Source organism: Macaca thibetana, chromosome 6 (assembly GCF_024542745.1).
Source record: "Macaca thibetana thibetana isolate TM-01 chromosome 6, ASM2454274v1, whole genome shotgun sequence".
In the NCBI taxonomy this organism is placed as follows: domain Eukaryota; kingdom Metazoa; phylum Chordata; class Mammalia; order Primates; family Cercopithecidae; genus Macaca; species Macaca thibetana.
In genome coordinates, this window is record NC_065583.1 from 138,235,082 (window position 1) to 138,257,785 (window position 22,704).

General features: G+C 39.8%; 1 protein-coding gene across 6 annotated transcripts in view; it reads right to left on the reverse strand.

The window, feature by feature from the left end:
• CPLANE1 (ciliogenesis and planar polarity effector complex subunit 1) overlaps window positions 1-22,704 on the reverse strand; it is a 163,189-nt gene that overhangs the window by 95,184 nt on the left and 45,301 nt on the right. For all 6 annotated transcript variants that reach the window (XM_050794494.1, XM_050794493.1, XM_050794492.1 and 3 more), the window contains 5 exons: window positions 21,056-21,284; window positions 20,175-20,314; window positions 10,233-10,450; window positions 6,946-7,110; window positions 3,430-3,568 (listed from right to left, as the gene is read on the reverse strand). In XM_050794494.1, coding sequence (XP_050650451.1) covers window positions 3,430-3,568; window positions 6,946-7,110; window positions 10,233-10,450; window positions 20,175-20,314; window positions 21,056-21,284 — 891 coding nt within the window. The remainder of the gene's footprint in view (window positions 1-3,429; window positions 3,569-6,945; window positions 7,111-10,232; window positions 10,451-20,174; window positions 20,315-21,055; window positions 21,285-22,704) is intronic.

Below are 22,704 nucleotides of genomic sequence, written 5' to 3' on the forward strand. Positions count from 1 at the left end.
TACTCAGGAGACTGAGCCAGGAGAACTGCTTGAACCCAGAGGCAGAGGTTGTGGTGAGCTGAGATTGTGCCATGCCATTGAACTCCAGCCTGGGCGACAGAGCAAGATTCCGTCTCAAACAACAACAATAACAACAACAACAACAACAAAACCTCATCTGTTCACTACATATACTGAACTACTTATCATACTTATGATATACTCAGATCTTCTTTGAGGCATTGACAATTGTTGTAAGTGGGTGAGAGGTACTCGAGTGCTTATAAATCTCTACTTTGGTTTAAATTTTCCGTAATAAAAAAAAATCTTCAAAACAGTGTGAAATCCTGGGCCAAGCATGGTAGCTCACACCTGTAATCCCAGCACTTTCGGAGGCTGAGGCAGGTGGATTACCTGAGGTCAGGAGTTCAAGACTGGCCTAGTCAACATGGCAAAACCCCATGTCTACTAAAAATACAAAAATCAGCCAGGCGCAGGAGCGGGCATCTGTAGCCCCAGGTACTCGGAAGGCTGAATCACTTGAACGCAGGAGGTGGAGGTTACAGTGAGCCGAGATTATGCCACTGCACTCCAGGCAGAATGACAGAATGAGACTCCATCTCAAAAATAAATAATAAAATTCAAAGTTAAAATCTACTATTTTAGGTAACAAACTAGGCAACAAACCTCGTTTTATTTTTTATTTTTTAATTTAATTTAATTTTTTTTTTTTTGAGACGGAGTCTTGCTCTGTCGCCCAGGCTGGAGTGCAATGGCCAGATCTCAGCTGACTGCAAGCTCTGCCTCCCAGGTTTACACCATTCTCCTGCCTCAGCCTCCCGAGTAGCTGGGACTACAGGTGCCTGCTACCTCGCCCGGCTAGTTTTTTGTATTTTTTAGTAGAGACGGGGTTTCACCGTGTTAGCCAGGATGGTCTCGATCTCCTGACCTCATGATCCGCCCGTCTTGGCCTCCCAAAGTGCTGGGATTACAGGCTTGAGCCACAGCGCCCAGCCATTTTTTTTTTTTTTTTTTTTTTTTTTTTTTTTTAAAGAAACAGGGTCTCGCTCTGCCGCCCAGGCTGGAAATCAGTAGCAAGATCATAGCTCACTGCAGCCTAGAAATCCTGGACACAAGGAATCCTCCTGCCTTGGCCTCCCAAAGTACTGAGATTACAGGCATAAGCCACTGCACCTGGCCAAAAAGGAATCTTTTTTTTTTTTTTTGAGACGGAGTCTCGTCCTGTTGCCCAGGCTGGAGCGCAATGGTGCAATCTTGGCTCACTTCAAACTCCATCTCCCAGGTTCAAGTGATTCTCCTGCCTCAGCTTCCCAATTAGCTAGGATTACAGGTACACACCACCACGTCTAATTTTTTTTATCTTTTAGTAGAGACAGGGTTTTACCATGCTGGCCAGGCTGGTCTCGAACTCCTGACGTTGTGATCTGACCGACTTGTCCTCCAAAAGTGCTGGGATTACAGGCGTGAGCCCCCGCGCCCAGCCCGAAAGGAACCTTTTTAATCTAGACGAATCACTTCTCAACGATCAAGAGACCAAATCAAACAAAAGAATAATTAAATAAAACTCAGGATCAAAATGAAAATATTAAAAATATATGTTCAAATCTTTAAGTCACTTCAAAGGACTATGTCCCTATTTATGAGCAAATATCTTGTAACTGGGATTGTTGTGAATTTAACTCACTTCTTACAGACCTGGATTTTTAAGAAATGAAATGAGATTGTATATACTTTTCCAAATGACACCTGCCTGGCTCTTTTGTAACGGTGAATGAAGAGTCTATGAAACTAAGCTCATGACAGGTGAGAGAAGCAATCAAGAAGCATTTCAATGCCATTTCAGTTGGAAAAACAGACAATCTGAGCCCCAGGACATGTAAGATTATACTAAGGGTGAGTGAGTTAAGAATAAACTTTTTTTTCACTCACGCCTATAATCCCAGTACTTTGGGAGGCTGAGGTGGGCGGATCACAAGGTCAGGAGATCAAGACCATCCTGGCTAACATGGTGAAATTCCATCTCTACTAAAAAAATACAAAAAAATTGCCGGTCATGGTGGCGGGCGCCTGTAGTCTCAGCTACTCGGGAGGCTGAGGCAGGAGAATGGCGTGAACCCGGGAGGCAGAGCTTGCAGTGAGTGGAGATCGCGCCACTGCACTCCAGCCTGGGGGACAGAGCTAGACTCCATGTCAAAAAAAAAAAAAAGAATAAACTTTTTTTTTTTCCCCGGGACAGGGTCTCACTATGTTGCCCAGGCTGGAGTGCAGTGGCTATTCACAGGTACAATCATTGCACACAAGAGCCTCAAACTCCCAGGCTCAAGCAACCTCCCACCTCAGCCTCCCAAGTACCTGGGATTACACCACTGTGCCCGGCTTTAAAGTAAACATTTTAATCAAAGTCTAAAGATAAGATCAGGGCTTAATATAAATAGAACTGATTAGGATTAAGGAATGATTAAGGAGAAAAGAGTGAAATGATATCTAAAGTTTTACTTCTTTTTAAACTTGTTACACAAATAACTGGACATAGACCATGAATTAAGAAATTAATTTAGGTCAGGCACAATGACCCATGCCTGCAATCCCAACACTTTGGGAGGCCAAGGCAGGTAGACTGCTTGAGCTGAAGAATTCAAGATCAGCCTGGGCAACATGGCAAAACCCTGCCTCTATTAAAAATACAAAAATTAGCTGGGCGTGGTGGTGTGCACTTGTCATCCCAGCTACTCAGGAGGCTGAGGCAGGAGGATGGGTTGAGCCCAGGAGGTGTGTTGCAGTGAGTTGAGATCATACCACTGCACTCCAGACCGGGCAACAGAGCCAGATTCTGTTTTTTTTAAAAAAAAAAAAAAAAAGGCCGGGCGCGGTGGCTCACACCTGTAATCCCAGCACTTTGGGAGGCCGAGGTGGGCAGATCACGAGGTCAGGAGATCAAGACCATCCTAGCTAACACAGTGAAACCCCACCTCTAATAAAAATACAAAAAATTAGCTGGGCGTGGTGACGGGCACCTGTAGTCCCAGCTACTCGGAAGGCTGAGGCAGGAGAATGGCGTGAACCTGGGAGGCAGAGCTTGCAGTGAGCCAAGATCGTGCCACTGCACTCCAGCCTGGGCAACAGCGCAAGACTCTATCTCAAAAAACAAACAAAAACAAAACAAACAAAAAAATTTAGTTTAATAATGAAGCATGACATAAGGTAACAGGTATCACAGTTTGTTTATATAATAAATTTCTGACTTACTATCATATATATCATATATGTATACACATAGCTGTTAAAGTACAATATTTACTTGTGAACACAAAGTAAAATATCATAGAGCATAACTTTGAAGAGTCAATACTTTCCCAAATCAAATGAAAAATTCATACCATTATTCATACTTAGGCCTAATTTCTAAGCAAGTAGTTCATTTGGACAAACCTATTGCTCTAATGGAAACTTCATCAAGTTTATGGTCTCCAGCTGCTCCAGGTCTAAAGAATACGATACCTCCTTTACAGTAATTAAGTAATGACTGAGGAAAAGGACTCAGTGAAGGAATGGATCCTTTCATTCGAATCTAAAAGTAAAGAATAAGCAAATATGTTAATTACCAGCACTATAAATCACTTTTAAAGAAACTATAAAAGAATCAGGCAGGTAAGATGAACCACACGGAAAACACAGCACATGAAATCAGCTACATTTCCAGAAACTTACAAATTTAATTCAGGAAAGTCACTAGCTTGTTATCTCAAAAAAAAAAAAAAAAAGGTTCTAAGTAAATCATTTGCACGCTCTTGTCACAATTTTGCCTGTATAAGAAGAATTTAATGCTATTTGTCCCTGGCTTTCCTCACTGGCATAGCAAAGAAAATAAAGAAATACAAGAATCTTAACCTTATCCCAAATAAAGCTGTGTACAGTAACTAAAACAAATACAAAAAGTTTATGCCTACATACATAACTTTTAACAAAACTAATCTATAAATGGCAGAATTAGAAAGACACCATTTGGCAACCCCTAATAATGACTCTAGGCAAGGATCATTAGTAAACGCTAACAGAGTAAAAAGCTGATGGGTTGACGGGGATACGTGATAGAGGGTGTGACATGATCCAAACTCTATCTCCCCATCCCTAAAAGTAAAATAAGCAAACACATGTGCCACGTGCAACAGAGAAGCGCACAATACTTACGAAAGATTGATTTCTAAAAAAATTTGCGGCGAAGTGCGGTGGATCACGCCTGTAATCCCAGCACTTTAGGGAGGCTGAGGTGAGCAGATCACTTGAGGTCAGAAGTTTGAGACCAGCCCAGCCAACATGGTGAAACCTCATCTCTACTAAAAACACAAAAATTAGTTGGGCGAGGTGGCAGGCGCCTGTAGTCCCAGTTACTCAGGAGGCTGAGGCAGGAGAATCGCTTAAACCCGGGGGCCGGAGGTTGCAGTGAGCCAAGACCATGCCACTGCACCCAGCCTGGGCAACAGAGTGAGATGCTGTCTCAAAAAAGAAAAAAAAAAAAAAGAAAATTTGAACCTCAATCTATTTAAACCTCTCTGCCTCAATGAGCACAGATTAATGACCGGGTTACAGGGGGGAAAAAAAAGAAAGAGGAACAAGGTAAACGACATTAAATGAAGAAATGATCAGATAAATGTAGAATATGGTGCAGGAAAAATTACCTAGTTTTTTTTTTTTTTTTTAATCAAGAATAAAAAGAGAGGGAGCTTCTACAGATAACAGTCTGATTTAAATATATTTGGAGATGATAAAATTTATTTCCACGTTTCAGGAAAGGGCTCTAAGAGACTTAAACCTGGGAAAGAAGCATTAACAGAAGGCTTGCAATTGATTTTTTCCTGCTAGTCACTTCCAGAAAGACACAATCTAATCAAATCTCTAGGGAAGCATGCTAATGACAGACTTCTTGTCAAATACATTAATGGCATTTACTACCAGGATGGTACTAAGAGGTAGAGAGAGAGAGAGAGAGAGAGAGCATGAGCCAGCAAAGAAATGGGGGACCTCAGTTCTACAGCCACATGCAACTGAATTCTCAAACAATCTGAATGCGCCTGGAAACAGATGTTCCCCTAGCACCTCTAGAAAGGAATGTAGCCCCGCTGCCACCTTGATTGGCCTTGTGAGACTCTAAGCAGAGACCTAGCTGAACCACCCTGTGGTGGTTCTGATGCACAGAACCTGTGGGATATTAAATGGGTGCTATTTTAAGCTGCTAAATTTGTGTTAATTTGTTAGGGAGAAAAGTAATATGGTTCAGAATCTTTGTTTCAGCACCATTTTTTAATTGAGCTATAACTCACATAACATCAAAGTCATCTTTTAAAAGTGTACAATTAGTGGTTTTTAGTATACTCACAAAGTTAGGCAACCATCAACACTGTCTAATTCCAGGTCATTTTCTTTTTTTTTTTTTGAGACAGAGTCTCGCTCTGCCACCCAGGCTAGAGTGCGGTGGCACTGCAAGCTCCGCCTCCTGGGTTCACGCCATTCTCCTGCCTCAGCCTCCCGAGTAGCTGGGACTACAGGTGCCCACCACCACACCCGGCTAATTTTTTGTATTTTTAGTAGAGACGGGGTTTCACCACGCTAGCCAGGATGGTCTCAATCTCCTGACCTGTGATCCACTCACCTCGGCCTCCCAAAGCGCTGGGATTACAGGCATGAGCCACCACACCCGGCCCTCTTTTTTTTTTTTTTTGAGACAGAGTCTCACTCTGTCACCAGGGCTGGAGTGCAGTGGCACGATCTCGGCTCACTGCAACCTCTGCCTCCCTAGTTCAAGCGATTCTCCTGCCTCAGCCTCCCAAGTAGCTGGGATTACAGATGCCCACCACCACGCCTGGCTAATTTTTGTATTTTTAGTAGAGACAGGGTTTCACCATGTGGGCCAGGATGGTCTTGATCTCTCGACCTTGTGATCCACCCGCCTCGGGCTCCCAAAGTGCTGGGATTACAGGTGTGAGCCACCACACCCGGCCAATTCCAGGTCATTTTCATCACCCCAAAAAGAAAAACAAAAGCAGTCACTGTCCACTTCCTCCTCTCCCTAACCCCTGGCAACCAACCACTATCTACTTTCAGTTTCCATTGTGATGCCAAAATATAAAATGAGTACAGTTTTAATTTATATTTTTATAGAAACTATATCCAAATTTCACAAACTTTCTTTTTCTCTAAAAAAGGGTAATTTTCAAAAATACTTTTAGATAACTTCTCAAAAGTCTCTCCAAAGGTTCCTACTAAAAATAATTATATTGTTTTTAGGCTGAATTAAACACATTTGGACATGATGAAATTTATTTCCACATTTTCGAGAGAAACAGCAGGCATATAAAGGACTTAGAGCTGGATAAAGAGACCTACCAGGTGTCCTAGCTGGCTGGAAATCTGATAAGAATGAAGTGACAGCTCAGCTAAAGTCAGTATAGGAGGGGATGAACACCTGGGAATCAAACTGAATTGCACATCTCAGAAAATAGCAAGGGGGAGACCCTGACTAGTGGAGGCTACTGGATGGAAACAGACGAGAATGAACTATAACTTTCCATTCTCTGAACCCACAGAAGCCCCCACAGAACGCAGACAACACCTCAAGGAAAACTGGGAGAAAGCCCTGGACTGAGTTTCAATCTTTAATGAAATGATGGGGGAGTTGGAAAAAAGTAACTGTAATTCCCTGGAATTCACAGACTAGATTACACTATCTTTTGCCAGACAGGGTGGAGCTAAGCTACAGACCCAGTTCAGAGTCCTTACCTTTCAACAGGAAGAATCTGGTCTGTTTAGTTTGTTTATGAATAAACCTGAAATTTATGGATTTATAGGGCACGACTCCTTGGGAAAATGTAACAATTATAAAAACAATAATATAAATATTAGTACATTTCAGTTAACACAGCACGTAAATGACTTAAGATATTTCCATACCTTCTGCATGACTTTTCTTGCCCACCTCAACTGCAAGATATACCACTGTGCCACAGGAAAAGAACATCGAGCCGCCCGGAAAAGCAGGAGAACACGCTGAAGGATTCCAGATACCTTCTGGCGATTATTTTTTTCAGCTTTTAAAAGAAGATCATCACCATCTTCCTGAGGAAAATAAAACAATCCATTTTAGTGGCCAGTAATGAGAAAATTTAGAATGGTAAAGTAAAAATAAAGATAGGCTGATGAGGCTGGGCACAGTGGCTCACGTCTGTAATTCCAGCACTTTGGAAGGCCGAAGCAGGAGGATTGCTTAAGCTCAGGAGTTGAAGGCTGAAGTGAGCCAAGATTGTATCACTGTACTCAAACCTGGGCCACACAGTAGCACCCTGTCTCAAAAAAAAGAAAAAAAAAATGATAGGCTAATGATGCTCACTGCTTCTCAAACTAGAATGTTCCTGGAGATTTATAAAGGAAATTCTGAGGCACAGGCTCTGAGATTTCAACTATGGCTATTTCTAGAATCAAGAAAAGTTTATCTCCCCTCAACGTAAAGGGATAAGCTGACCCTTGTTCCCAGTCTTACCCTAGAACAGTTAAAGCCCGCCACTCCAGACTCCATTGGTGGAATGTTAGAGAGGTCCATCTAAGCAGAATCCCTTTTCTCCTCCTCTGCTGAGAAGAATCCTACTTATATTTCAATGTCACTTCTTCTGTGAAGCCCATCCCTCTGTGCTACAAGAGCACTTTGTTCACACTTCTACTGTAGCTTTCACCAATTAATTACATATCAATTTATACCTGTATCTCACTGTACTCAGAACTCCCAAGAGGAAGGAAGGGCCTTGCCATTTGTCTACGTATGGCCACAGTGTACGCACTCAAGTCTGATACATAGTAGGAACCAATAAATGTTTGTTGAATAAATGCTATTCAAACCAGTAGCTAAAGATTATTTTCCCAGATAATGAGATAATGTGAGCATTGTAAACATCTGCTTCCCCAACATCCTTCTTCCCTGCCCACTTCTTTACAGTACTCAGTTTTTGAATATCTGCCCATCTCCTACACGGCTCATACGATTGAGGGAAAGCTCATCCCACCTCAAAGAAGGCTCTATTCACGGGCCAAGCAGTACCCTGTGTTAAGCCTAGCCAGAGTGACTGTCTGAAGGACAGGCATGTGACCTAAGCCAGTCTCAATAAGAGTGAATCTCAATCCTCCTGCTTGGAATGCTGGGACAGAAATAATTTTGCCACTTTTCTTTGTCTCAATCCCTGTGCCCATGGACATGGACAAGGCATCGTTAGAAGCCGTTAGCGGCCATCCTGCTCCCACAAGGGGAGCTAGTCTTCAGGTGAAGATGACACCTCAAAAAACAAACTAGAGCGAAAGACAGAGCCCAAGTCTTTGGTAACATAACTAAATCAGAAACCTGCCCTACCACTAGGCTTCTTCATTATGTGAGCCAATAAATGCCTTTATTGTTTAAACCATTTTGACCAAGTGTTCTATTACTTGCAACACAAGGGGTTCTAACTGATACATAGTGACATTTAGAAGAAATCTTACCAAGGAGAATTGCTTTAATAAAAAAGAATAAAATGAAGCACTACTAAAGATAGTAACCACTCAAACTACTCGAACTATTATCTGCATAGACTATCCAAAAAACTTTAAATGTCATTTCACATTTCTAAACCAATTACTAAAGACTCAGATGCAAGAGGAAAGATGAATTATTGAGAAATGCCATGGACTTTTTATTCCTTCCATTTGTAAAATCAACAAGTAAAATGTTTTAGACTATTGAAATATAACCAAACAGAACAAATGAGAAATTAAAAACTAGAGGTAGAAGTTGCCAATATTGAAACAGGAGGTAGTAAAAAAATAATACCCAGAACTACTTCAAAGTGTTAATCAAATACTTAAAAATCTAAATGTAATTTACAATAACATTTTAAATCTTAAAACCAGCTAATTATAATGTGATGATTTTTTAATAAGAGCAGAGAAAAAGTTTCTGAGAGGAATATAGTATTTATAATATAGAACTATCAATTGAATAGTGCAGGAAAAAAAAAAAAAAAAAAAAAAAACCTTTTAAACCAAAGTCAAAAATAAGTTCTTTCTTTTCTTTTTTGAGAGACAGTTTTGCTCTGTCACCCAGGCTGGAGTGCAGTGGTGCGATTTCAACTCACTGCAACCTCGGCCTCCTGGGCTCAAGTCATCCTCCCACCTCAGCCTACTGAGTAGCTGAGACTACAGGTGCGTGCCATGATGCCCAGCTAATTTTTGTATATTTTATAGAGACAGGGTTTCACCATGTTGCCTAGGCTGGTCTCAAACTCCTTGACTCAAGCAATCTTCCCGCCTTGGCCTCCCAAGTTCTGGGATTACAGGTATGAGCCACTATGCCCAGCCGAGTCTTTCAAAAAAGGCAAACACAAAGAGATAAATAAGAGACTGAAATAATGTATGGCTTCTAATTCTGACACTCATTATTTCATTTGTTACCCTAAACAAATGCCTAATTTTTAAAAGTCTGGATATTAAGGTTGTGCTATATTGTTAAAATAATTTTTTTGAGACGGAGTTTCGTTCTTGTTGCCCAGGCTGGAGTGCAATGGCATAATCTCAGCTCACCGCAGCCTCTGACTCCTGGGTTCAAGCGATTCTCCTGCCTCAGCCTCCCAAGTAGCTGAGTTTACAGGCATGCGCCACCACATCCAGTTAATTTTGTATTTAAAATACAAAATCCTAGGCTCAAGTGATTCTCCCACCTTAGTTAGCTTCCCAAGTAGCTGGGAACTACAGGCATGTACCATCATGCCTGGCTAATTAGTAGAGACGGGGCTTCTCCATGTTGGTCAGGCTGGTCTCAAACTCCAGACCTCAGGTGATCTGCCTGCCTTTGCCTCCCAAAGTGCTGGGATCACAGGCATAAGCCACCACACCCACCCTATTGTTACAATAATTTTAACATTTATTGAATAATTACTATATGTCCCAGGTCCTGAGCTAGCAGATTTTACAGGATATCTCAATCCTCACAAAAATGCCATGAGAGGTAGTATTATCATCTGCATTTTACAGATAAGGAAACTTAAACAGTAGTTTGGTACACTCCCTAAGATTATACAATTAGTGAACAGCAAAGCTGGGATCTAAGTTTGTCTTTAGAGCTTGAATTTTTAACCTGATGATTATTATCAAGTTAATTATTTTAAAAACTCGACAAAATCAACTTTAAATTAATGAAAAAGTTAATGCTATAAGCTTACTTCACTAAGAATAGCTGGCTGGGGACAGTACAAAGGAGGAGCTGGAAGATACAAGCCAAATGGCACTAAGCCCCACAGTCTTTTACTGAAGTCCTTGGCAGAGTCTATCAGAAGTTGAAATGTCTCCGAAAGAATATCTGCATCAGCCATAACTGATGCTTTCAGTACTTCTTGTACTGAACCAAATAGCAGATTTGCATCTTCCTCTTCAATGGGATCTATTAAATACAAAAATTTGGTAAAATAGTTAAAGTTTGTATTAAACTTCTTATCCATTTTGTAGCAAAAAATTTCAAATCTAAAAACATTCATTGTCAAGAATGAACATATTGGTTGACATACAAACATCCAAACTTACAGACAGAAATTACAAACTATCTTGTTACTTTATAGATAAGAACATGAGACATTTTTATACAAGATATTATAGAAACAACTATACAATAAAAATATTCTTAGGATGTAGTTCTGAGTCAAAAATAATTGAAAAATATTAATGGGAAAAGAATGTCAAGAAAGACACCAAAATAATATACAAGATTATGTGAGAGTAACTTTTTCCTTTTATTTATTTATTTATTTTTTTGAGACAGAGTCTCACTCTGTCACCCAGGCTGGAGTCACTCTGTCAGTGTGAAGGATCTGACAGAGTGCAGTGGCAGGATCTCGGCTCACTGCAACCTCTGCCTCCCAGGTTCTACCAATTCTCCCACCTAAGCCTCCTGAGTAGCTGCGATTACAGGCACCCACCATGCAGGCTAACTTTCGTATTTTTAGTAGAGATGAGGTTTCACCATGTTGGCCAGGCTGGTCTCGAACCCCTGATCTCAGGTGATCCATCCAGCCTCCCAAAGTCCTGGGATTACAGGCATGAGCCACCGTGCCTGGCCATTTTTCCTTTTCTTAATAGTACATGATAGTACTTTTGTAACAATAAGTTAATAAAAATGACTTATGAAAGAACCAGGAAAACACAAAATAGTCATGCATATATTATGGCTTCAACTATGCGAATATCTATACATATGTGGGCATGTCCCAGAAGGCAAAATGCAGGGAGATGTGGTGGTAGGACTGGAAACTCAGGGATTTTTCTACTATGACATATTTTAAGCATACTGTAAAATACAGAATATATGAAAGTATAGAGTATGTCAAACACTTATGTGCTGACTTCTCATCCTTGTCTGATAGGAACATTTTTGCTATATTTAACTTAGGTAGCCACTATCCAGCATTTGGTGTGGACATACTGGGATTTCAATTAAATATACGTTGTCTTTCTGTTCTGTGTGTTCTACAAAGCTTCTCTTTCATATTTTTCAAATCTATGTCCCTATCTATTTTGTATATATTTATCTTTATTTCTTTATATATTTTATAGATATATAGATACATAAATATAGCTCAGATTCATCTTTTCCAGTTCACAAATCTGCTCCTAAATTGGTCTAGTAACTTTAACCATCTATTGAAGTTTTTGGTTTCAAATCAGGTTGAGACATAATTTACATTCGATATTCATCCTTTTTAAAGTATACAGTTCAATAAAATTAAACAAATCTATACTGGCTTGTAATAACATTTCCATCACTCCAAAAAGTTATCTTATGCTTCTTTGTAGTCAATTCCCCTTTTACTCTCAGGCAACCCCGATCTGTTTTCTGCTCCTATAGTTTTGTTTTTTATAGAATGCCACAGAAATGGAATCATACGGTATGTAGTCTTCGTTTCTGACTTCTTTCAGGACTTCTTACCATGACAGTTCTGTGATTCATCTATGTTGTCACATGTTATCAGTAATTTGTTCCTCTTCATTATTTGTTATTCCATTTCAAAGATATATTTGAATTTGCTTATCCATCCACCAGTTGACAAACATTTGAGGTGTTTCCAAATTTTGGCTATTATGAAAAAGTTGCTATAAACATTCATGTATGGATATTTGTTTTGTTTCATTTTTTGACACAAGGATCTCACTATGTCACCCAGGTTGGAGTGCAGTGACACAATCATGGCTCACTGCAGACTTGACCTCCTAGGCTCAAGTGATTCTCCCACCTTAGTTAGCTTCCCAAGTAGCTGGGAACTACAGGCGTGTACCATCATGCCTGGCTAATTTTTGTATTTTCTGTAGAGACAGGGTTTTGTCATATTGCCCAAACTGGTCTCAAACTCCTGGGCTCAAGTGATCTGCTGGCCTTAGCCTCCCAAAGCATTGAGATTACAGGCGTGAGCCACTGAGCCTGGCTTCATGTACAGATATTTGAATGGGCCTGTTTCTATTTCTCTTTAATGGAATGGAATTCATTCAAGAGCAGCTAAAGAGAAAGAAATGGAACGCTTTGAGTTTTTATTTGCTTTTTGTTTCTGACCTCTGGCAATTCCCCTTACTTTCTTTAAAGCCAGGCCTTTAAGTGGTATTTTTTGTATTTTATCTAGAAACACATTTTATCTATGTATTTATTGTGGAAGAGTTTTCAGATCATTTACAACAACATATTGAGGGGCGGAGCAAGATGGCTGAATAGGAACAGCTCCAGTCTCCAACTCCCAGCGCGAGCGACACAGAAGATCGGTGATTTCTGCATTTTCAACTGAGGTACTGGGTTCATCTCATTAGGGAGTGCCGGACAATCGGTGCTGGTCAGCTGCTGCAGCCCAACCAGCGAGAGCTGAAGCAGGGCAAGGCATCGCCTCACCTGGGAAGCGCAAGGGGAAAGGGAATCCCTTTTCCTAGCCAGGGGAACTGAGACACACAACACCTGGAAAATTGGGTAACTCCCACCCCAATACTGCGCTTTAAGCAAACAGGCACACCAGGAGATTATATCCCACACCTGGCCGGGAGGGTCCCACGCCCACGGAGCCTCCCTCATTGCTAGCACAGCAGTCTGCGATCTAACCGCAAGGCAGCAGCCAGGCTGGGGGAGGGGCGCCCACCATTGCTGAGGCTTAAGTAGGTAAACAAAGCCGCTGGGAAGCTCGAACTGGGTGGAGCTCACGGCAGCTCAAGGAAACCTGCCTGTCTCTGTAGACTCCACCTCTGGGGACAGGGCACAGCTAAACAACAACAAAAGCAGCAGAAACCTCTGCAGACGCAAACGACTCTGTCTGACAGCTTTGAAGAGAGCAGTGGATCTCCCAACACGGAGGTTGAGATCTGAGAAGGGACAGACTGCCTGCTCAAGTGGGTCCCTGACCCCTGAGTAGCCTAACTGGGAGACATCCCCCACTAGGGGAAGTCTGACACCCCACACCTCACAGGGTGGAGTACACCCCTGAGAGGAAGCTTCCAAAGCAAGAATCAGACAGGTACACTCGCTGTTCAGCAATATTCTATCTTCTGCAGCCTCTGCTGCTGATACCCAGGCAAACAGGGTCTGGAGTGGATCTCAAGCAATCTCCAACAGACCTATAGCTGAGGGCCCTGACTGTTAGAAGGAAAACTATCAAACAGGAAGGACACCTACACCAAAACCCCATCAGTACGTCACCATCATCAAGGACCAGAGGCAGATAAAAGCACAAAGATGGGGAAAAAGCAGGGCAGAAAAGCTGGAAATTCAAAAAATAAGAGCGCATCTCCCCTGGCAAAGGAGCGCAGTTCATCGCCAGCAACGGATCAAAGCTGGACGGAGAATGACTTTGACGAGATGAGAGAAGAAGGCTTCAGTCCATCAAACTTCTCAGAGCTAAAGGAGGAATTACGTACCCAGCGCAAAGAAACTAAAAATCTTGGAAACAAAGTGGAAGAATTGATGGCTAGAGTAATTAATGCAGAGAAGGTCATAAACGAAATGAAAGAGATGAAAACCATGACACGAGAAATACGTGACAAATGCACAAGCTTCAGTAACCGACTCGATCAACTGGAAGAAAGAGTATCAGCGATTGAGGATCAAATGAACGAAATGAAGCGAGAAGAGAAACCAAAAGAAAAAAGAAGAAAAAGAAATGAACAAAGCCTGCAAGAAGTATGGGATTATGTAAAAAGACCAAATCTACGTCTGATTGGGGTGCCTGAAAGTGAGGGGGAAAATGGAACCAAGTTGGAAAACACTCTTCAGGATATCATCCAGGAGAACTTCCCCAACCTAGTAGGGCAAGCCAACATTCAAATTCAGGAAATACAGAGAACGCCACAAAGATACTCCTCGAGAAGAGCAACTCCAAGACACATAATTGCCAGATTCACCAAAGTTGAAATGAAGGAAAAAATCTTAAGGGCAGCCAGAGAGAAAGGTCGGGTTACCCACAAAGGGAAGCCCATCAGACTAACAGCAGATCTCTCGGCAGAAACTCTGCAAGCCAGAAGAGAGTGGGGGCCAATATTCAACATTCTTCAAGAAAAGAATTTTCAACCCAGAATTTCATATCCAGCCAAACTAAGTTTCATAAGTGAAGGAGAAATAAAATCCTTTACAGATAAGCAAATGCTTAGAGATTTTGTCACCACTAGGCCTGCCTTACAAGAGACCCTGAAGGAAGCACTAAACATGGAAAGGAACAACCGGTACCAGCCATTGCAAAAACATGCCAAAATGTAAAGACCATCGAGGCTAGGAAGAAACCGCATCAACTAACAAGCAAAATAACCATTTAATATCATAATGGCAGGATCAAGTTCACACATAACAATATTAACCTTAAATGTAAATGGACTAAATGCTGCAATTAAAAGACACAGACTGGCAAACTGGATAAAGGGTCAAGACCCATCAGTCTGCTGTATTCAGGAGACCCATCTCACATGCAGAGACATACATAGGCTCAAAATAAAGGGATGGAGGAAGATTTACCAAGCAAATGGAGAACAAAAAAAAAGCAGGGGTTGCAATCCTAGTCTCTGATAAAACAGACTTTAAACCATCAAAGATCAAAAGAGACAAAGAAGGCCATTACATAATGGTAAAGGGATCAATTCAACAGGAAGAGCTAACTATCCTAAATATATATGCACCCAATACAGGAGCACCCAGATTCATAAAGCAAGTCCTTAGAGACTTACAAAGAGACTTAGACTCCCATACAATAATAATGGGAGACTTCAACACTCCACTGTCAACATTAGACAGATCAACGAGACAGAAAGTTAACAAGGATATCCAGGAATTGAACTCATCTCTGCAGCAAGCAGACCTAATAGACATCTAGAGAACTCTCCACCCCAAATCAACAGAATATACATTCTTCTCAGCACCACATCGTACTTACTCCAAAATTGACCACATAATTGGAAGTAAAGCACTCCTCAGCAAATGTACAAGAACAGAAATTATAACAAACTGTCTCTCAGACCACAGTGCAATCAAACTAGAACTCAGGACTAAGAAACTCAATCAAAACCGCTCAACTACATGGAAACTGAACAACCCGCTCCTGAATGACTACTGGGTACATAACGAAATGAAGGCAGAAATAAAGATGTTCTTTGAAACCAAAGAGAACAAAGATACAACATACCAGAATCTCTGGGACACATTTAAAGCAGTGTGTAGAGGGAAATTTATAGCACTAAATGCCCACAAGAGAAAGCAGGAAAGATCTAAAATTGACACTCTAACATCACAATTAAAAGAACTAGAGAAGCAAGAGCAAACGCATTCAAAAGGTAGCAGAAGGCAAGAAATAACTAAGATCAGAGCAGAACTGAAGGAGATAGAGACACAAAAAACCCTCCAAAAAATCAATGAATCCAGGAGTTGGTTTTTTGAAAAGATCAACAAAATTGACAGACCGCTAGCAAGACTAATAAAGAAGAAAAGAGAGAAGAATCAAATAGACGCAATAAAAAATGATAAAGGGGATATCACCACCGACCCCACAGAAACACAAACTACCATCAGAGAATACTATAAACACCTCTACGCAAATAAACTAGAAAATCTAGAAGAAATGGATAATTTCCTGGACACTTACACTCTTCCAAGACTAAACCAGGAAGAAGTTGAATCCCTGAATAGACCAATAGCAGGCTCTGAAATTGAGGCAATAATTAATAGCCTACCAACCAAAAAAAGTCCAGGACCAGATGGATTCACAGCTGAATTCTACCAGAGGTACAAGGAGGAGCTGGTACCATTCCTTCTGAAACTATTCCAATCAATAGAAAAAGAGGGAATCCTCCCTAACTCATTTTATGAGGCCAACATCATCCTGATACCAAAGCCTGGCAGAGACACAACAAAAAAACAGAATTTTAGACCAATATCCCTGATGAACATCGATGCAAAAATCCTCAATAAAATACTGGCAAAACGGATTCAGCAGCACATCAAAAAGCTTATCCACCATGATCAAGTGGGCTTCATCCCTGGGATGCAAGGCTGGTTCAACATTCGCAAATCAATAAACATAATCCAGCATATAAACAGAACCAAAGACAAGAACCACATGGTTATCTCAATAGATGCAGAAAAGGCTTTTACAAAATTCAACAGCCCTTCATGCTAAAAACGCTCAAGAAATTCGGTATTGATGGAACGTACCTCAAAATCATAAGAGCTATTTATGACAAACCCACAGCCAATATCATACTGAATGGGCAAAAACTGGAAAAATTCCCTTTGAAAACTGGCACAAGACAGGGATGCCCTCTCTCACCACTCCTATTCAACATAGTGTTGGAAGTTCTGGCTAGGGCAATCAGGCAAGAGAAAGAAATCAAGGGTATTCAGTTAGGAAAAGAAGAAGTCAAATTGTCCCTCTTTGCAGATGACATGATTGTATATTTAGAAAACCCCATTGTCTCAGCCCAAAATCTCCTTAAGCTGATAAGCAACTTCAGCAAAGTCTCAGGATACAAAATTAATGTGCAAAAATCACAAGCATTCTTATACACCAGTAACAGACAAACAGAGAGCCAAATCAGGAATGAACTTCCATTCACAATTGCTTCAAAGAGAATAAAATACCTAGGAATCCAACTTACAAGGGATGTAAAGGACCTCTTCAAGGAGAACTACAAACCACTGCTCAGTGAAATAAAAGAGGACACAAACAAATGGAAGAACATACCATGCTCATGGATAGGAAGAATCAATATCGTGAAAATGGCCATACTGCCCAAGGTTATTTATAGATTCAATGCCATCCCCATCAAGCTACCAATGAGTTTCTTCACACAGAATTGGAAAAAACTGCTTTAAAGTTCATATGGAACCAAAAAAGAGCCCGCATCTCCAAGACAATCCTAAGTCAAAAGAACAAAGCTGGAGGCATCACGCTACCTGACTTCAAACTATACTACAAGGCTACAGTAACCAAAACAGCATGGTACTGGTACCAAAACAGAGATATAGACCAATGGAACAGAACCGAGTCCTCAGAAATAATACCACACATCTACAGCCATCTGATCTTTGACAAACCTGAGAGAAACAAGAAATGGGGAAAGGATTCCCTATTTAATAAATGGTGCTGGGAAAATTGGCTAGCCATAAGTAGAAAGCTGAAACTGGATCCTTTCCTTACTCCTTATACGAAAATTAATTCAAGATGGATTAGAGACTTAAATGTTAGACCTAATACCATAAAAACCCTAGAGGAAAACCTAGGTAGTACCATTCAGGACATAGGCATGGGCAAAGACTTCATGTCTAAAACACCAAAAGCAATGGCAGCAAAAGCCAAAATTGACAAAATGGGATCTAATTAAACTAAAGAGCTTCTGCACAGCAAAAGAAACTACCATCAGAGTGAACAGGCAACCTACAGAATGGGAGAAAATTTTTGCAATCTACTCATCTGACAAAGGCCTAATATCCAGAACCTACAAAGAACTCAAACAAATTTACAAGAAAAAAACAAACAACCCCATCAAAAAGTGGGCAAAGGATATGAACAGACATTTCTCAAAAGAAGACATTCATACAGCCAACAGACACATGAAAAAATGCTCATCATCACTGGCCATCAGAGAAATGCAAATCAAAACCACAATGAGATACTATCTCACACCAGTTAGAATGGCGATCATTAAAAAGTCAGGAAACAACAGGTGCTGGAGAGGATGTGGAGAAATAGGAACACTTTTACACTGTTGGTGGGACTGTAAACTAGTTCAACCATTATGGAAAACAGTACGGCGATTCCTCAAGGATCTAGAACTAGATGTACCATATGACCCAGCCATTCCATTACTGGGTATATACCCAAAGGATTATAAATCATGTTGCTATAAAGACACATGCACACGTATGTTTATTGCGGCACTATTCACAATAGCAAAGACTTGGAATCAACCCAAATGTCTATCAGTGACAGACTGGATTAAGAAAATCTGGCACATATACACCATGGAATACTATGCAGCCATAAAAAAGGATGAGTTCGTGTCCTTTGTAGGGACATGGATGCAGCTGGAAACCATCATTCTTAGCAAACTATCACAAGAACAGAAAATCAAACACCGCATGTTCTCACTCATAGGTGGGAACTGAACAATGAGATCACCTGGACTCGGGAAGGGGGACATCACACACCGGGGCCTATCATGGGGAGCGGGGAGCGGGGAGGGATTGCATTGGGAGTTATACCTGATGTAAATGACGAGTTGATGGGTGCTGACGAGTTGATGGGTGCAGCACACCAACATGGCACAAGTATACATATGTAACAAACCTGCATGTCATGCATATGTACCCTAGAACTTAAAGTATAATAATAATAATAATAAATAAATAAATAAATAAATAAAATAACATATTGCCAAAACTCATAGTTCAGACTGGGGATGTCTTAGTCCCTTCTTTAAAATCCAACTTTCAAATAGTAATATCTTTTCATTAATTAAAACAAAAGAACTGCACAGAAAATTATCAAAGAAAAGTTTATAGTCAGATTTCCAAGTATTGTAGGTTCTCTCAAAACAGAAACATTGTAAGTTTTAGGAATCTAGAGTTAGAAGTTTCACTCCTTACTGGAGCAAAGCACCAATAAAAACAGAAGGGCCCCACAGTTGTCCTGGTTTTACATTAAATATATGACATTAAATGACTGATTTCATTACTTTTTATCTAAATTTCTCCAACGGTAAAACAGATAAATTTTATAGGATTCCTGCGTGAATCTATGTAATACATGTAATATTCTATCATTTTTAATTAATACCATTTTGAACTTTTCAAATAAAAAAAAAATCTACAATTTATGCACTAGGTGAGAGTTGAAATAAATCACTCCTAAGTACCCTTCCAGGCTTGAGATTCTACAGCTCCAAAAGAAAATGATATAAATGAAGCGAAATATAATTAGTATAAAGGCATGTAGGAAGGCTACTCTCAAACATAGTCTCTGGGGTGGCCTTGCTGTGCAGGAGTCAGAGAGCTGTAACACTGCAGCATCAAGAAAGCTACTTTAGTATTTAAAAAAAAAAAAAAAAAAAAAGGTATGTATGGAAAATCAGAAAATCTTTCAGTTATCAACCCTTGTATCGTGAGCTGGCATCAGTTTTCGGTATTCCCATAGTTAAGTATAAATATCATACTTTCATTTTTTGGCCGGGCGCAGTGGCTAACGCCTGTAATCCCAACACTTTGGGAGGCCAAGGCGGGCAGATCACCTGAGGTCAGGAGTTCGAGACCAGCCTGGCCAACACGGTGAAACCGTGTGTCTACTAAAAATACAAAAATTAGCCAGACGTGGTGGTCCACACCTGTAATCCCAGCTACTCGGGAAGCTGAAGCAGGAGAATTGCTTGAACCCGGGAGGCAGAGGTTGCAGTGAGCCAAGATCACGCCACTGCACTCCTGCCTGGGTGGCAGAGTGAGACTCCATCTCAAAAAATAGTAATAATAAAATAAAAATAAATATCATGCTTTCATTTTTGATAAGTTTATTTCAAAGTGTTAATACATTTGTAGACATGTATAAGCTTTTTAAGGTATCATAAGGTTTATATTAATCTGACACGAGTCAGACCATACATACATAACACACCTGTAAACTGTTTGTATTTTGAGTCCAGTTCATTTTTTGCTTCCAAAGAGGCTGGTTGACCTAAAAAACACTGCAATTTTTCCTGAAAAATCTGTGCTGGAGTCATATGTAGTGGTAGATTCAGACTCTTTTTCTCGGATCTGAAATGACATTAAATTAAGGGAAATGAATCCAAATTTTGAAAAAAAGGAAAGGTTTCACACATCAAGGACTAAACATGAAAGTTTCAGAAATAATGGAATTTACTTTTTTATCTATCATACATGTAAAAAAGACATATTCAAGGAAATATTGTATTAAGACCCTCCACGATTATGATCCTAATATATTCCCCCATTCTTATTTCTAATTGCTACCCTAAATACGGGCTTTACTAACACATAAGTGTACTAAATAAATGGTTTTTGTTTGTTTCGAGACAGGATCTCACTCTGTTGCCCAGGCTAAGGTGTAATGACATGATCACAGCTTACTGCGGCCTTGACCTCCCGAGCTCAAGTGATCTTCCCACATCAGCCTTCCAAGTAGTTGGGACCACAGGCACGAATCATCGCACCTGGCTATTAATAAAAGTTTTAACACAAATAAGTAAGCCACTGAACTGTTCAATACAGTAACCACTAACTACATGTGGCTATTTAAATTTAAATTAACTAAAATTAAATTGAAAATCTAATTCCTTGGTCTCACTAGCTGCATTTCAATAGTTACTTGTGGTGAGTGGCTACCATACTGGACAACACATTTCCATTACTAAAGAATGTTCCATTGAACAATGCTGAACTAAGGATTCCACATAAAATGTAAATACCAGCAAAAAGAGAAATATAAAATACATAGTTCAATCATACTATATCTTAAAATTGCCTAAAATTCCATACCTCATGAAATTGCTATCACGTTTACAGAACAGCTGGAAAGCCACACCAATTGAAGCAGACGTCTTCCAGTCTCCAAGTTTATATGCCAACCACACAGCCTCTGGAACCAGGCCACCAATAAATAGTAATTCAAGTGCATATTCAACTGTCCACACATTAGAGAGATTTTGATCTCTAACGACGCTGGCCACCTTAGAGTGTTGCAGAGGAATAAGTCGAAAGGACTGCTCTGTGAGTAAATTTTAAAAAATGGATTATTACAATTACATCCGAACTCATGATTCCTTACATAGGTATATTTATCTCTTAAATCAGTATTTTCTACAAAAAACCACCAGGAAGATACATACAAAATGGGCTAAAGTAATACTCAACATGCCCTAGAACACTTTTAACACTGACAAATGTGCCTCATTTGTGGGTCATGAAACAAATGCCAGCATTATTTTTAAAATGAAACAAAAGAGAGAAAAAAACAGAATAGAAAGTATAGACAATAAAGGTAAATACTGTTTAATGAAACTTTTGTGTCAGGTAATACGCAAATACATACAAAAAACATTTATATCTACTATACTATTGGTACACAATGTACAATTTATTACCGTGACATGGGTCACAATGTGTAGTTTATTACTGTGGGATACTAAGAAATACATGCTTATTTCTCATACTAGATTATGAAATGCAGAAGGCAGAGACTACATTTTATCCGATTTTGTGTTACCCACAGTGTTATGCAATAAAAAACTAAGTTGAGGTAACAATGAAGGATATTAAGTGTCAATATTAGTGTTGATTACGAAGTAGAAAAATGTGATTTTCAGTAATTCTGACTAAATAATAAGATTGCTATCCGGCCTGTGATTTAATACAAAAGGATAATATTCCCCCTGGCCTTCTGTCCCTTTCCCTAATTGAAGTAACTTGATAAAGCAACTTAAAAATACGATAAAAGAAATGTTATTTAAAAATATATGTTGATGGGATTTTTACTCATTCTCTCAAAATAAAAGTCATAAATAGTATTCATGAGCTTCTCTGTTCCTTGAAATGGTTAGTTTCTCACATGACCTACACAGGCTATGTCTACAGCAAGAACTAACATTTTAGCTCTCTGACAAACACACCTGGAAAACCAAAAAAGTTTTCAACCACTTGGATGTCTGATTTTGCATAAGCAAAGGAGCCAGGATACTGGCTAAATTTTTCCTATTTTTATTCACTACTAGCAAGGTAATATACTATTAAAATAACTTGAATAATTTAATTTTCTGAAAATTTTACTACTTTCACACAGTAAAAAGTTTCGCTACTTTTTAAAATATCACACCAAATAAGCAACTCAAATCCCTAGAAAAATTCTGATTAGAAAAATTAACATGAAATGTATATGCATCCTGAAACATTGACAGAACATAGGAGTTTGAACACATAGTTCAAAATTCATGGTTCTATGACTGATTATATTTGCTGACCACTTGTTGCCGTCCTTATTAAACTTCTAATTATATTTTAACTAGTATTACTCTAACCTAGGTGTGCCTTGTACATACATGTGTATCTGTTCATGTCTACTCTTGCTTAAAGCCCTCCAACAGATTCCCATGATACTTAAAATAAAATTAAGATTTCTTAACATGGCTTAC